This window comes from Ictalurus furcatus, chromosome 21, assembly GCF_023375685.1.
Source record: "Ictalurus furcatus strain D&B chromosome 21, Billie_1.0, whole genome shotgun sequence".
Taxonomy (NCBI): domain Eukaryota; kingdom Metazoa; phylum Chordata; class Actinopteri; order Siluriformes; family Ictaluridae; genus Ictalurus; species Ictalurus furcatus.
Genome location: NC_071275.1, coordinates 2419944 through 2436367, shown reverse-complemented (window position 1 = coordinate 2436367; position 16424 = coordinate 2419944). Strand labels below are relative to the sequence as shown.

Sequence of the window (16424 nt, the reverse complement as noted above, 5' to 3'; positions counted from 1 at the left end):
ACAGGAAGTATAAGCCATTTCCCAGTCGATACCACATGACGTCAAACGCACATAATACGACACCACTATCTTTAGCAGAATACTCGGAATCAATCAAATTTCTTCAGTTTACTGTTTATGTTACCTTTTTATGCCCAACATGACCTCAGTCACCATCAGGCGGAGGCGTAATCGTCAAGTGACAGTGGGAAAAAAAAGTGTGCGACCCAAGTCCTCTAAGGCATTGGAGCAATTTATATTAAATGCAGTGAAGAAGATTTTAACCTGAAAACTTTACAAAGTGGAGCTTGTGTGGCACAGAAGAATTTAATTCAAGTTTTTTGTCATTATATGCTGTATTTGCACGCTTGCAGAGTAAATTCTGTTGTTTATCATAACGGGAGTGATCTATTTGTAAGAAGGCCACATTGCTCCTAACGCTCAACTTAGACGCAGTGATAAATAGTGTAGCGCAAGTAAGATCATTAATGTCAAAATAAAATGCTACGATCAAAGCAACCATTTTTTGCGCAGCCACAAAAATACTGCATAAATTTTATTATATATATATATATATAAATTGGACAAACAGTTCTGTTAATGTAAATTGTTAGTTTGAAGATGATAATTGTAAAAGCTGCAGTTTACAGATTTTATTTAAAATTATGGTATTGGAATATTTTATCCAATTAATCAATTAATCGAAAAATAATCGGCTGATTAATTGGATAAAATATTCCAGTACCATCATTTTAAATAAAATCCATAAACTGCAGCTTATACAATTAATGTAAATTGTTAGTTTGAAGATGATAATTGTATAAGCTGCAGTTTATGGATTTTATTTAAAATGATGGTATTGGAATATTTTATCCAATTAATCAATTAATCGAAAAATAATCAGCTGATTAATTGATTATGAAAATAATCATTAGTTGCAGTCCTAACATTGTCAGTATTTTTTTTCATCAATTATAATTATAATTTTTTTCAACAATTCAGAGCAGCTTAGATGTTAAAATTTGTACTGAATCATTAAAATTGTAAAATTTACACAGATTTTTTTTTTCATTTTCAGTTTTAAATCATTTTTTGTAGATGTTAAATAAATATTATCACTGAAGACCATTTTTTCCATAGTTTTCTAAATTGCAAGTTTAGAAATTGCAAAGTGTTTTGCTGCTAGTTTGTTAGCACAACTAGGTACATATCATGTATCATAGGAATGTTGTTATAAATGTGATAATTTTGTTGCACACCCTTAATTGACTGTATAAGACACTGATGTTTTTACTACCGATAGCTGGGCAGAAATATAAATTAAAACCTAAGCAATCACAAACACAAATGACATTAAAAATGACACTTTCTCATTTCCTTTTCACACAGGTTTTTCAAAATGTTAATTGGCAGAGAATGCTAGCTTTCCCCATTAGATAAAAAAAAACATCCATGTTGAGGATGGTACTCCATGCACTGTGTTACATAAAAGTAGTATCAAGCTCCTGCTCCCATCCTGTGCCGAGGATAACAGCGGGTTGGGGGCCATTTGGATAGCTGCTGTGACCCTGAGAGTTGGTTCTGACAGCCTTGTGGCTTTTAGGGAAGGAAATCCTCTTGCTGTAGGGTGGAGAGATGTTCTGTGAGGTGTTGACATCTGGGCGCCTACACATCAGCTCGAAAAATTGCTCTCGAAAGCGGCTGGAGAGAAGGTTGTAGATTATAGGATTGATGGCAGAGCTGAGATAAAACAACACTCCGGAGAGGATATGCACATATTCGAAGATGTTGTACATGTGGTCAGTCCAATTAGTGATGAAACTCCACAATAGTCTGTCAATGTGGAATGGAGCCCAGCAGATAGCAAAGGCCAGCACCACGACAGCTGCAGCAAATACCAGAGAAGAGAATTAAAATACAAACAACAGGTTAAGATAGGAGAGGAGGGCTAGATACAGAAGGTGAGGATGAAACATATAGATCAGTGAGCACAAACCCGATTGCAGGAAATCTACCATCTTGGTCTGACTAAATACATTGTAACTGGAAAAAAACATGATCAGGTGCTGGTGTTGCTGAATAAGGGTTGTAACTAAACTCTACATGGATCTTCAACTGGATTCTGAGTGACCACAGCGATAGAGGAGCAAATGAATATGCTGTGCTGTCACTTTCACATAGAAATTCTCTTTTTAAACCAAAACGAGACATTTTTCATTGTTGGTCATCTACTGACCACAAGACATGTGCAAAATAAGGAGTTTTGTCGTCTATTGTATCTGTGTTTATTTGCAGTATACATATTTTATATGAAATGCAAAGAGGGTCTTGTTTGGGGAAGGCCCACATATGGGTGTTATGGCCAGACATCCACATACTTTTTTCATACACTTAGAGTGTATGTATACTATTCTTTACTGTATATAGTGTACATACAAGTTAATGTATTAATTTATGTTTGTTGAAATAACAAATACATCCGCATTGATTTTTATTCAATCGATGATGAAAAATAAGTCCAAACAGCATGATTTGCCTCAGAAGGAAAATCACTTTATTAAACAGAAAGTGTCCATTTATTATCCAATAAATATTCTGTACATGATGCAGCATATGATTCACACAGATTAAGGTGGAAAGGAAATGATGTGTTAAATCTACCAGCAGCATTATTCGGTCTTTTCTTATATGAATTCTTAGGGGTGCCAATAATGTTGCACTTTTAAGATTTTTTTTGGATATCTTTTTTTTGGGCACACGGTGGGTTGGGGGTTTGATTCCCGCCGCGGCCCTGTGTGTGCGGAGTTTGCATGTTCTCCCTGTGCTGCAGGGGATTCCTCTGTGTACTCTGGTTTCCTCCCCCAGTCCAAAGACATGTATGGTAGGCTGATTGGCGTGTCTAAAGTGTCCGTAGTGTATGAATGGGTGTGTGATTGTGTGTGTGAGTGTGCCCTGCGATGGATTGGCACCCTGTCCAGGGTGTACCCCGCCTTGTGCCCCATGCTCCCTGGGATAGGCTCCAGGTTTCCTGTGACCCAGTATAAAAGCGGTATAGAAAATGGATGGATGGGATTAATTTGTGTGTGTGTGTGTGTGTGTGTGTGTGTATTATATATATACACACACATACATACATACATACATACATATCTAAATTAAAAATGACTATCATGGAAAAGTTCATTTTTTCCCCATAATTTAATTCAAAAAGTGGAACATTCATATGTTCTAGATTCAATACACAAAGTGAAATATTTCAAGCCTTTTTTTGTTTTAATCTTGATTATTGCAGCTCATGGAGATCAAAAATCCAGTATCTCAAAAAATTATAAAGAATATATAGAATAAAGAATTAATAATACAGAAATGTCGACCTACTGAAAAGTATGTTAATTTATGTACTCGACACTCGGTCTGGGTTTTAATCCTTTTGTAGGAATTACTGCATCAGTGCGGTGTGGCATGGAGGCGATCAGCCTGTGGCACTGCTGAGGTGTTCTGGAAGCCCAGGTTACTTTGATAGTGGACTTCAGCTCGTCTGTATTGTTGGGTCTGGTGTCTCTCATAGATTCTCGTAGATTCGTAGGTTCGGGTCAGGCGAGTCGGCTGGACAATCAAGCACAGTAACACCACGGTCAGTAAACCAGTTACTAGTAGTTTTGGCACTGTGGGCAGGTGCCAAGTCCTGATGAAAAAGGAAATCAGCATCTCCATAAAGCTCGTCAGCAGATGGAAGCATGAAGTGCTCTAAAATCTCCTGGTAGACGCTGCATCGACTCTCGACTTGAGAAAACACAGTGGACCAACACCAGCAGATGACATGGCAACCCAAATCATCACTGACTGTGGAAACTTCACACCAAATGCCGAGTTTCCTCCCTTGAGATGCTTTGCCAGGCCTTTACTGCATCCACTTTCAGTTACTGCTTGTTTGTGGGGTCTTTATGTCTTCAGTTTTATCTTCTTTACGTGAAAAGCATGCTCAATTGGCTTGAGGTCGGGAGACTGACTAGGCCATTTAAGAACATCCCATTTCTTTACCTTAAGAGGCTCTTGGGTTGCTTTCATGGTATGTTTAGGGCCATTATCCATCTGAACTTTGAAGCACTGTCCTATCAGTTTTGCAACACTATACTGAATCTGAGCAGAAAGTATAGCTCTGTACACTTCAGAATTCATCCTGCTACTTCTATCAGCAGTCACATCATCAATAAACAACAGTGACCCAGTTCCACTGGGAGCCATACATGCTCATGCAAAAAACATTTCCTCCAACTACTACACTCCACTGCTTGACAGATGCTGTGGTATGCTTTGGATCAGGAGCCCTTCCTTTCCTTCTCCGTACTCTTCTCTTCCCATCATTGTGGTAGAAATTAATCTTGGTATCATCTATCCAAAGACTTTTGTTCCAGAACTGGAGAGGCTTTATTTTATTTTATTTATTTTTGTACATGTTTTCTAACAAAGTCTAAGCTGTACTTTCTGTTCCTAAGTGTTACAAGTGGTTTGCATCTTGAGGCAAACCCTCTGTATTTACATTCATGAAGGTATCTCTTGATTGTAGACTTTGACAATCATATGCCTACATTCAATCACATCTTGACTGCCTCATTTCAAATCCATTGTGGTGGTGAACAGAGGCAAAATGACCAAAATTGTGTCACTGTCCAAATACTTTTGGGTCCAACTGTATGTCTATTTAATTTTTAATTCAGTTCCCTTTTTCCAAGATTTTGTGTATATAGATTTAGTAGATTTTAGAAGATTTTTCACAATTATACACATTTAGCAAACCAGTAACAGCATCTTTTTTTAAAATGTCTGTCCTACCTTCTGGTCCCATCTGTCTTTGATGATTTTTTTTAATGAAGGACCCATGTAATTGTGAATAACTATCTCTGCTAGGCGCCTGATGCATGCTGATATGCTTTTCTGCCACAAGAGGTTTGCATCAGCTATTGGCACCAGGAGGTAGCTCTAGAATAACTTTTTATTGCTATGCTGTGCAGTTCAGTGGATTCCATGTATTTCTTAATTACATGTGGCTAAGGCTGTGTTGTAACTAGGTTCTGGTATGGACCGTTGTCAGTGAGCTTCAAGACAGCATCTGAGTCAATGCAAACATGCAGTTAAAGCTAGATTACCTAGCTAGATTGACCCTGATGAGGAATGTGCATACATGTTTGATCAGAATTACAGACAGGTAGCATCTAAGATTGTAATTGTGACATTGTTTGTATTTCAGAGCCCAAAACAATGCTACTTGCATGTTAAATTTAGTAGGATGCTTTGCTTATTACCAGTTTGCCTATTAGAAGTTTTAAACAATTAGCAGATTTACTTTATTAGAATGCTTGCTGTTCAGCTTATTACCAGCTATCCATCCATCCATCCATCTTCTATACCACTTATACTTTTCAGGGTCACGGGGAACCTGGAGCCTATCCCAGGGAGCATTGGGCACAAGGCGGGGTACACCCTGGACAGGGTGCCAATCCATCGCAGGGCCATTACCAGCTACTAGTTAGCTAATCCTTCTTATTAGATTTAGTTTTTTTTTAATCTGTGTTACTTGTGCAATTGTTATTTGGGTGGGCAATTGATATATTGAGGTATAATAGCTGTATTATTTGTTTGTTGGTCCACAGTTAGCCACAGGTGATTGGAGGGTGGCTTTATTTAATTACTTCTCTGCTTCTTTCCCCCAAAAAGTTCATCAGAGCATGTGGTGTGCTGGTTATCACCCCAGGGTTCTCTTTCCTCTCACCTCTGTACCTCAGTTGTACTGGTAAAAAATATTAATTAAATCACACATGCTCTTTCTCTGTCACCAGTTGCTGTCGGTGTGTGTAGTTGCATGTTTATAGGCACAAAAAAGGCACAAGCACTGTGAGGGGCCCTTACTTTCCAGTGAAAGGTAATCACACAGTGGGGGTTATTTCTTCCCTTCCGTTATTTTAATTTGTGCTAGTTTTCTCATCCCTTATTTGAAATTCTAGAACAGCCAATATACCTACCTCGCAATTGTTCTTTGTGTGTGTTTGACTGATGTGAAATATATATTTTTGGGATGGATTTTTAACTTTGTGTATTAATAAATGGATATAACTTGTATTCTTTTCAAATAAACTGGATCAATTTTGATGTGCTTTGAATCTGAGCATTAAAGCTGCACATCCAACTCAGAAACATGTCTCTGATCCAGTCATTTACAACTTACCTGCAACAGGAAGTGTCCTTAATAATTTGCCACGAAAGAAGTTCTGGCCTCAGGTACCTAATTTTTCTAGCTTTTAATCCACATTACTTTAAACCCTGCATACACAGGTGATTGCCTGGCTTCCCATAATTTTTTATTAAAATGCGGCAACGAAATGTTTACTAGTCGATATTATTCATCAATCTTGGTGGAACTCAATGTTGTAGCTAATCAAATCAGCAAATATCTCACTGCAGTATTGCACTGTTCATTCATTAAACTCAAACTATTTCCATGAACAGTGCAGCCAGTGTGAAAATCTCATTTGAATCCCCTGACACAGAGATAATAGACATTCAGAAAAGCTGTGTCTGTTAGGTGTTCACGTACTCTCTGTTTTAATGGGATGAAAGATTAATATTCACTGGATGCCCGAACACTTAACAGGCTTCACTGGGAGTGAGTGGAGTGTGGGTGGGTGCATTTTACACAGGGGAAAAAAGCACGACATTTATTGGACAATGTACTCTTTCTTTGTCCTGCCTGTATGCACAGCTCCTCCTTATGATGATTGGTTTCCTTACTTGTCAAAGGGTGTGGAAACTCATAACAACCTGCCAATCACTAAATCGGGAATGAACTGACATCTCAAACTTAAACATATTGGCACCAGTCGGAATCGTGGGGAGCCTGCAGTCTGTGTAATTTGTAAATATCATAAATAAGCTGTAAGTATAAAGTTCTGTTTTATTAGCTGCATTCATTTCTGAAATTTGTTGTTTACAAGTCACTTCCTTCTTCAGCTAGCAGCTTAACTGTTTTTTTAGGATGAAATGTTGATCTGATCTAAGTACAACCCCAGTTCTGAAAAAGTTGGGACAGTATGGAAAGTGCTAATAAAAACAAAGAGGAATGATTTGTAAATGTACTTTGACTTATATTTAAACAAAAAAAACTTATAAAGACAGGGTATTTGATGTTTGACCCAATCAGCTGCACGGTTTTTGGAAAATAAATGTTTATTTTGAAATTGATGCATGCAACACGTTCCAAAAAAGATGGGACACGAGCAGTTTAGGACTAATAGCAATGTGACAAGTTGAAATACTAAGGTGATGTGAAACAGATGAAGCAATCATCTAATCATAGTATAAAATTTAAAAAAAAAAAAAAAGCCTAGTGCATCAAGAGCAAGGATGGGTTGTGGCTCGCCAATCTGCCAACAAATAATCTGTCAGCAAATAATCCACCACTTTGAGAACAACTTTCCCCAAAGACAAATCAGTAGGATTTTGGGCATGGCTGCATAAGCAGAGAGTGCAGGTGCTGACATGGCCCGCCTGCAGTCCTGACCTGTCTCCAACTGAGAATGTGTGGTTCATTATGAAGCACAAAATGAGGCGAGTTGCCCAGCTGAAGAAATACATAATAGATGAATGGGGGAAAATTCCACTTGTAAACTTAACCAACTGGTGTCTCCAGTGCCCAAACACTTAAAAAGTGTCATTAAAAGTAGTAAACAGTTGACTGTCCCAACTTGTTGCAGTCATCAGATTTGAAATGAGTGTATATTTTCAAAAATAAATTAAATTCACAAAGTAAAACATCAAATAATGTGTTAATAATGTGTTTTAATATAGTACAGGGTGAACTGAATTTTCAAATGACTCTTTTTGTTTGTTTTTTTGCATTTTCCATACTGTCCCAACTTTTTTGGAATTGGAGTTGTAGAATTTGACCAAGTGACTCGAAATAGGTATGCAGCTAAATGCAAAATTAGCCATAAACTGTGTAATATCCAAGCAGATACATACAATACATAATTCGTCATATTAAAAAAAAAACAACAAGAGACAAAAAGTGTGAATATTGAAAAGAAATGCAACTGTGACTCACCTAGCATTTTGGTGATCTGCCTCTTGCGTCCACTCTCAACTTGGATCTTCCAGCTGGTGTCTTCACTGCAATTCTTCCCCAGTTTCCTACCCTTCTGCCTCTGCTCCCTGCCCAGCTGTATCCCTATCACTAGATACAGCACACTGATCACTGTCATGGGCACAAAGTAGAATAAAATGGTGGTCACCTGGATCACCAATTTGTAGATCCACTGGGGCTTGAGAAGGTTGCAGGTGGCTGACTCTAGGACCTTCTCCGGTAGATAATAATAATGTAGGCCATGGAGAGATGTGTTGGGGATGGCGCAGATCAGAGACACAGCCCAAACCCCTCCAATAACCCTCTGGGCATGTTTGTTGGTGATAGCATATCGAGTCTTGAGTGGGTGGACCACAGCCACATAACGTTCAATGCTTAGAACCATGACATTGAGCACAGATGCAAAGCAAACTGTCTCAAACAAAAAGATCTTGAAACAGCAAATGCTCTCACCAAATGGGAAAGGGTAGTTCTGCCACAGGTCGTATATCTCCAGAGGCATTCCAAACAGCAGCACCAGCAAATCAGAGATGGCCAAGCTGAAGAGGTACAGGTTGGTGGGTGTTCTCATCTTTCTGTGCTTAATGATCACAGTGCAGGTGAGAAGGTTCCCCACCACACCAGTAACAAAGATAAGTATGTATGTTAGTGTCACAGGGAGGAAGAATGGAGACCTCCTTGGCCCAAGGAGTCGGAGCAGGATATCTTCCAATGTTTGGGGCTGACAAGGTTCACTTCCATTGCCAGTATGGTTGAATGAAGAGATGTTGCATGTAGTGAAATCAAATTCAGTTCCATTCACAACAGGATCACAAAAGCATTTTATGGACATTCTGAAGTAAGGCATCTAAAGGAAACAATCTGGGAAACAGATCCTTAGAGTTTGCTATAGAATCGGCATTCTGTAGTTTTAGACCTCATGGTCAGATTGATGGAGACCTACAGAATGAAACAAATTATACTTGTCACAATGTTGTGAACACAGTACAGTACATGTGTTTAGAAAGGTATTTGAAACATCGGAACAAAAAGCACTGTAAAACACATTGTTTATGAAAATCTCTGATGTTAGCTCAAATCATTTCATTAGACACTTTGTTGGTCTAAAATAGTTTCTATTTTTCCATCAAGACTTAAAAGCTTCCAGTTAACATGTCACCATGAATCTGAAAATCAGACTGTAGTTGGTCACTACTATTGTTCTAGGTTAATTTCTCAACTATAAATACTGAAAAATCCAGTGCAATTTTTAACTTGTTTTTCTTTTTTAATAATAGCAAGTGTTATTTACTAAGTGTTATTTCACTGCTGGAAGTGGTATTAGGGAGGCCAACAGGGGGTGCTCATTGTGTGGTCTGTGTGTGTCCTAATGCCCCAGTATAATGACGGGGCACTATACTGTAAGAACAAGTCTTTCGGATGAGACGTTAAACTGAGTTTCTGACTCGCTGTGGTCATTAAAAACCCCAGGACACTTCTTGTGAAGAGTAGGGGTATAACCTGGTGTCCTGGCGAAATTCCCCAATTGGTCCTTATCTATAATGGCCCCCTATTGATCTACATCACTCTCCTCTCCTCTCCACCAATAGCTGGTGTGTGGTGGGGGTTCTGGCACACTATGGCTGCCATCACATCATCCAGGTGGATGCTACACACTGGTGGTGATTGAAGAGATTTCCCCCCATACAATGTAAAGCGCTTTGAGTGCCTAGAAAAGTGCTAAGTGCTATAGAAATCTAAGGAATTAAGTAAGAAATAAAAAAAAAAACACCTCTGGTGGTGATGTAGGTGACTTCAGATTGTAGTTTTGGAGACTTTCTGACCCCAAGACGCAACTAACTTCTGCAATTCTCCAGCTGTGATCATTTGAGATTTTTTTGACCATTTTTCGCACGGTGCTTTGAGACGATACAGACACACGTCCAATTCCAGGTTGATTCATAACATTTCCAGTTGACTGGAACTTCTAAACTAAATTATTGCCCTGATGGTGGAAATGGGCATTTTCAATGCTTTTGCTATTTTCTTATAGACAACTCCCATTTTGCGAAGCGGAACAACCTTTTGCCGCACATCACAGCTAAATTCTTTGGTCTTACCCATTGTTATGAATGACCAAGGGAATTTGGCCTATATATATATTTATACCCCTGTGAAACAGGAAGTCATGGTTGAACAAGTTCCTGTTCCAAGTCACCCGGGTGACTTGGAATTCATAGGGGTGCCAATAATCGTTGCACACCTATATTTAACAGTTTTTTTTATAAGTTTTATAAGTTATTAAGTTTTTTTTTTATAAACCCATGTTGTGTTTGCAATTGTTTGATATCCATGAACAAAATAAACAAAATATCAAAAACAAAATATCAAATTTTCACAGCCTTCTTTGCTCATATTTTCCAAGGGTGCTAATATTAGTGGACAGCACTTTATATATAAAGTATATATATATATAAAATATAGACAAATTGACAAATTTGTTGGTACCCTTATAGCTCATTGAAACAGTGCTTTATTATTTAGTGATTAAATTAAAAAGCAAAGTCTTATTTTTACCGGCATAACTTTGGAATGTTATAGAGTAAAGCAAATGAATTGTGAAAAGAGATAAATGATTGCTTATTCTACAAGGATATTCTAAAATGATCTGGACAGATTTGTTGGTACACCTAGAAAAGATTCTATGAGCCCTGATTTGAATCCTATCGAATCCTATCTATGGAAAGAGCTGGAACATGCAGTCTGGAAAAGGCACCCTTCAAACTTGAGACAGCTGGAGCAGTTTCCTCAGGAAGAGTGGGCCAACCTACCTGTTGACAGGTGCAGAAGTCTCATTGAGAGCTACAGAAATCACTTGTTTGCAATCACAGTGCTTGCCTCTAAAGGTTGTCCAACAAAATATTAGGTTAAAGGCACCATCATTTTTATCTATGCCATTTTAATTTGTTTCATTATTTAAAATATTCTGTTAAATAAAAATAAAAAAATCAAAAGAAAAGTCTGATTTTTATTAAATATGGAATAAACAATGATGGATGCTAATTATTTTAGTCAGTTTTAAATTATTCCAGAAAAAACTGAGGGTTCTTCTTTTTTCATGGAAGGGTACCAACAAATTTGTCCATGTCTGTGTATATTCTGCTAATGCTAGTATAAGCAGATTTTTTTTTTGCAACCTTTACAATACAAACTGAATTAATGACATCCTTACTACATGTGAAAATAACATGCAACATCATGTATGCAACAGGAATGAGCAATAAATGAAATGTTTTAAAAACGCTAGAAACAAAGATAATACAAAAACAGAAATATGTGGGTGGTTTATTGTAAAATAATCAGTAACATACGATGATACACAATGATCATAATCCTTCCACTTTTTCTCTAGAGATAAATAATAATATAAGGCTGAAAATGTGAGAGGAAATATGAGTTGAGGCACAGTGGCTTAGTGGTTAACACGTCTGCCTCGCACCTCCGGGGTTATGAGTTCAACTCCCGTCTCCGCACTGTGTGCACAGAGCTTGCACTTTCTGTCCATGCTCTTAGTGCTCTACTCCCCCCTCCCCTCCCCAGGCCCAAGGACATGTGTTGTAAGCTGACTGGCATATCTAAATTGTCAATAATGTGTAAGTGTGTGTGCAATTGTCCCCTGCGATCGGTTGCCACTTCTGTCCGGGGTGTTCCCTGCAAATCAGAGTGTGACTACAGGAGGATTGTGAAGCCCCTTTTTGTTCCATGCAGAAACAAATGAATTGCATTGTTTGGCCTATTTCATTTGTTCAGGCTTTAGCTGGTCATCAAAAATTTAAATCAGTTCTCTGTATTGTATGGGCCAATATGAAATACATTGTTCAGCATTTCATTGAATAGTATTGTGCACATATGACGATGTTGATGATGCTCTAGCCCAAAATGTTCACCGTTGCCCTTTACTCTTTGTCTCTTATAATTTTCATGTTTTGTTTAGAATGAAGTATTTGTCACTATTATTGGATACTTATTACAGTAAATGCTTGTGTATGCAGCAGTATCTAACATTTTTTATATATTTCACCGTTACTGCATACCATGTAAACAACCATGGCCTACAGTCAGCGCCAGAATTATTGGCACCCATGGTAAAAATGGGCAAAACGTTTTATGAATATTTTTGTGTTTAATTAGATTGATCTCATCCTGACAATGTGAGAGAACCATACATTTTACTTGAAATCCCTTCTAACATAATACTCCTTATCATAAAAATATATTTAACAAAACCACAATTGTCACAACTATTGACACCCCTATATTTAGTATTTTGTGCCTCCGTCTGTCAAAATAACAGCACTGAGCCTTCTATAATGCACATATAGTGTGCTACATCTTCTTTAAAACACACAGCAAGGAATCCGAGAGCACTACTTAGAATAGAATCTCTCAAGATCCTTCACGGTCTGAGTTCCTTTCTTGTGGACTCTTCTATTCAGCTCAACCCATAGGCTTTCAAATTTTTAAGTTTAGGTCAGGGGACTGGGATGGCCATGAAAGAAGCTTGATTTTATAGTGATTGAACCATTTTTGTGTGAATTTGGTTCACTGACCTAGAAGGCATGACAGAGGCATGGTATTTCATGCAGTCTTTGATGCCATGTATACTAACAATATTCTCAGGGCCTTTGGAGGAAAAACAGCCCCACAATGTCACAGATCGTCCACCATGCATAGCAGTGGGGATTATTTTCTGTATATCCATCCTTCTTTTTTACATCAAACCCACTTTGAGTATTTGTTTCCCAAAAGCTACTTTTATCTGTTAAAAAGCACTTTTAATTCATTTAACCACAGAACCTGATTCCACTAAAGGTTCCAGTAGCGTCTAGCAAATGCCAGGCACTTAAGTTTTTGGTTAGATCCTTGGCAAAACTTTTGCCTCCCTAACCATCCATCAGGACAGTTTCATCACAGCTCCAGTTGTTTTAAATGTCTGAAATACTGCCCTAACAGTGGATATGGGCATTTTGCAGGCATCTTTATATCCACTGCATGATTACTGTAGGTCAACACACTTTTGTCTCATTTAATCTGTGTATTCTATAGACCTCTTCATGTTGTGTAATTAAGGCTTTAGGCTTTGAGAGTGTTTCAGAATAAAACCTCTGAGTCTCTTCACCATATACATGGCAATGAGGAGATATAATGTATCTCTAGAGCAACTAAATGTATTAAACATATGAAAGAAACGTATGCCTGTTGTTGTCTATTACAGATAGATACTTGACCGGAATCACTATATGAAGAGATCTTTTAGATGATGTGTCATTTTATTTTCAATACAGTAACCAGGCTTTCTCATTCGTTCATTTGTGAAATTTAGATAGAAATGCCTGTGTAAACGATGATCAAATGGTGCGAGCCATTTGGTAATAATGTTCAAGTAACCGATTAACTTTGCTTTGACATATTGCTTTTAAAAAATATATATTTTAGCTTCTTTTAAAAAATGGTAAAGTGTTCTGAGAAATTATTTGACTGTTTTGTTAATTGCACTTGGAGTTTACACGGAGAATGGGGTTAATTAGATGTGCTTTTGCAAGACCAAGCAGGTACTCGTAGGGTTAAACTGTTATGAGAACCCTAAAATTGTGCAGCCTATAGTGTGCAGTGGATGTGAAGGTGGTACGTGTGAATGGTTTCTGATTGGTGTCGAGTCTCAGACAACAGCAGGTAGCGTTTTAAAATCAGACTATCTGCTAATCCTGGAACAGTGTACCTTACAATCATTTGAGATTTTCTGCAGCTGAAAGCTAGACATGTTAGTTATGTTCTGTCTTTGTCTGGTTTCCGGAATACGCAGGAACAAAAAGTGTAATGATATTAGGATTCGTTCTGTTTGAAAAACAAACAAACAAACAAACTTTACCATAGAGAAGACAACTCTCAGAAACCTTGAAGAACAAAATACTAAAATGTCAGGTACAGAAACCAGACTGGCTTTTTTTTTTTTTTTTATTTATCAGAAGGAAGCACATCACTAAAGACACAACAAGAACCCAATCACTACATACAGTAGGAAGGACTATTGATTAGAAACATGTGCAGTATGTTAAATTATACACATGGAGTGCTCCAATGAACTGTCATTATCACAAACATATTTAACTTGTCATTAGACTGTTTATCTTTACTGTCACATGTTATTACAGTCAAGATGATAGAAATCCACTTACCTTTTTCATGGATACCGACATATTCTGTATCGGAAATGTTGGATCACAAATGGTAAACTTCCTTCTGTAGAAATCCTCCTCCTTCTGGGGAAAAAAAAAAAAAAAAAACCAAAACCCTTTTGTTGATTAACTTTATCAGTAAAGCACCACAGAACACGATCCCGTTGATGAAGACCTCTAAGAGGCGGTTATAACGCATGAAGCGTAGCACAAAGAGCACTGATGAGTAAGATGAAGATGCTGATGCTGATGCTGCTGTCGCTTAAGCGCTCCTCTCGCGCGCGCAGTTGTCACTGAGACACTGACTCACGTGCAGATCGGTTGCCACTTGCGCTCGCGCTGCACTCCCAGCTTGCTGTAGTGCGGGTGTTTCGTTTAAAAGCCACTTTTGATAACTTTCATTTTGTAAAACGCTGAATAAGATCAAATGTTATTCCCATTCCGTTTTGGTATGATTGATGCTTGAATTGTGTTGCATGCATGACGTCTCAGTCTTACAGCATCAGTTTGCATCCGTGTACAGTATACTCTCTATGTCCACTTTATTACACGACAGACATTTTTTTTGTTACAGTGAATAACTGTAATACATTTGGAATAAAATCCTCTTTTTTTTAACCACCTATTTGTTTAACACATTTGAAACTACCACACTGAATGAACACCTGCACCTGGCAATATAAGGTACACCTACCATATAGATGCATTGTACTGTGTGTAGCCCATGCATCTGCTGTCATGCACACTGTCTCAGCCACCCTCTAGTACCTCCATCAATGGACCACTACTGACAAGATATTTTGTGTAATGGACCATTCTAGGGACATAGTGGCATCTTACTGTGAGCAAGCATATTAGGCACAGTGGTGTTATGGTTTTGTTGTTGCTGCTGTTGTTGTTTTTAAGAACAGTCCATTCTTAGCTCACAGACTAGTTTATTAGATACACCATATGACCTTATGCACAAAACAAAACAAAACAAAACAAAAAAACAAACAAACAACAAAAAAAAAAACACATGCATTTCCCATGTGATTGTGTGAGTCATAATTGATTAGAAGTGAAATAAGAAGAAGAAGAAAAAAAATTCACCACATTTTCACACATGGAAATAATATGTTATCATATATTATGTGGGTGTCAGTGGTGGCTGGTGGTTTTTAAACTGGGGGAGCACAGGTGTCTGTTTGTGAAGTATATTTCTGTATGTGTTCTGTTACATCTGTTTTATCTGCTGATCTGGCCTCCTGTTTAATTCCCAGTAAGTGCATTAAACGACTTCTCCAAAATCAGGCTGACAAAATTAGTAGAGACTGACAATTAAGCTATTAACTAGCTGACTAAAATTCACTGATAAAAGTAGCGACAGCTAGAGATCTAGACCAAAATGTGAATGAAAAGAATGACATAACAATATATACCAATTACAAAGATTATAAGAGCAGGCTATAGTTGTTGTGTAAAACTGCTATGGATCCGGTTACTGAACACTACTGTGGTGGTGTGAGTTTGACTGGCGGTGCTATGTTTAACTTTGACATGTCAGTCATATTCATTACTGTTTCCGTGTTTGGCAGTTGGTTACGAGGTTCCGTCCCTTTGAGAGACCTCCCAGTCATCATATGGACAAGCCATGCTTCCGATATCCATCCACCCACAAACCCATTGACTCCCTGAGAAGCGGTACGTCCGGATGGGACCCAAACTGATGTATTAAAACCAATATTTGGTCCCATTAAAACACATTGTGCTTGAATCTGCCATGGGATCCTAGTGAAGCCGTGTAGCACTGGAGATGTTTCAAAATAATATCTGAAAATAAATGAATCGTGAAAAAAACACATATGGAAAAAATAAAATACATGCATTACACATAGAGTGGTGTACAGTTTTTCTATGCAGAGAGTGTGTTACTCATCCCCTATCCCTACTCATCCCCATCAGTGGTCATTTTCTCACCATAGGGCTACTGTTGCCTGGATATTGATGTGTGTTAAAGAACACTCTGAGACACTGCTACACCTGACACACTCATTGCAAAACATCTTAGCAACTGAAAATATCTTCAGTATTGTATCTAATATTTCACATTA

At 37.9% G+C, this 16424-nt stretch overlaps 1 protein-coding gene across 1 annotated transcript; it reads right to left on the bottom strand.

Moving 5' to 3' along the window:
• Nucleotides 1-1425: 1425 nt before the first annotated feature.
• nmur3 (neuromedin U receptor 3) lies at nucleotides 1426-9077 on the bottom strand. Its single transcript, XM_053653632.1, has 2 exons — nucleotides 8078-9077; nucleotides 1426-1864 (listed from the first exon to the last, which is right to left on the bottom strand). Exons 1-2 carry the CDS (start codon nucleotides 8961-8963, stop codon nucleotides 1461-1463), a joined length of 1290 nt encoding a protein of 429 aa, XP_053509607.1. The 5' UTR covers nucleotides 8964-9077; the 3' UTR covers nucleotides 1426-1460.
• Nucleotides 9078-16424: the final 7347 nt, after the last annotated feature.

Excerpts from the sequence above, each read along its gene's own strand:
- nmur3 (XM_053653632.1), bottom strand. The coding sequence starts at position 8,963 with ATGCCTTACTTCAGAATGTCCATAAAATGCTTTTGTGATCCTGTTGTG. Across the intron at positions 1,865-8,077 it reads GCAGATCACCAAAATGCTAG|CTGTCGTGGTGCTGGCCTTT; the intron begins GTGAGTCACAGT and ends TATTTGCTGCAG.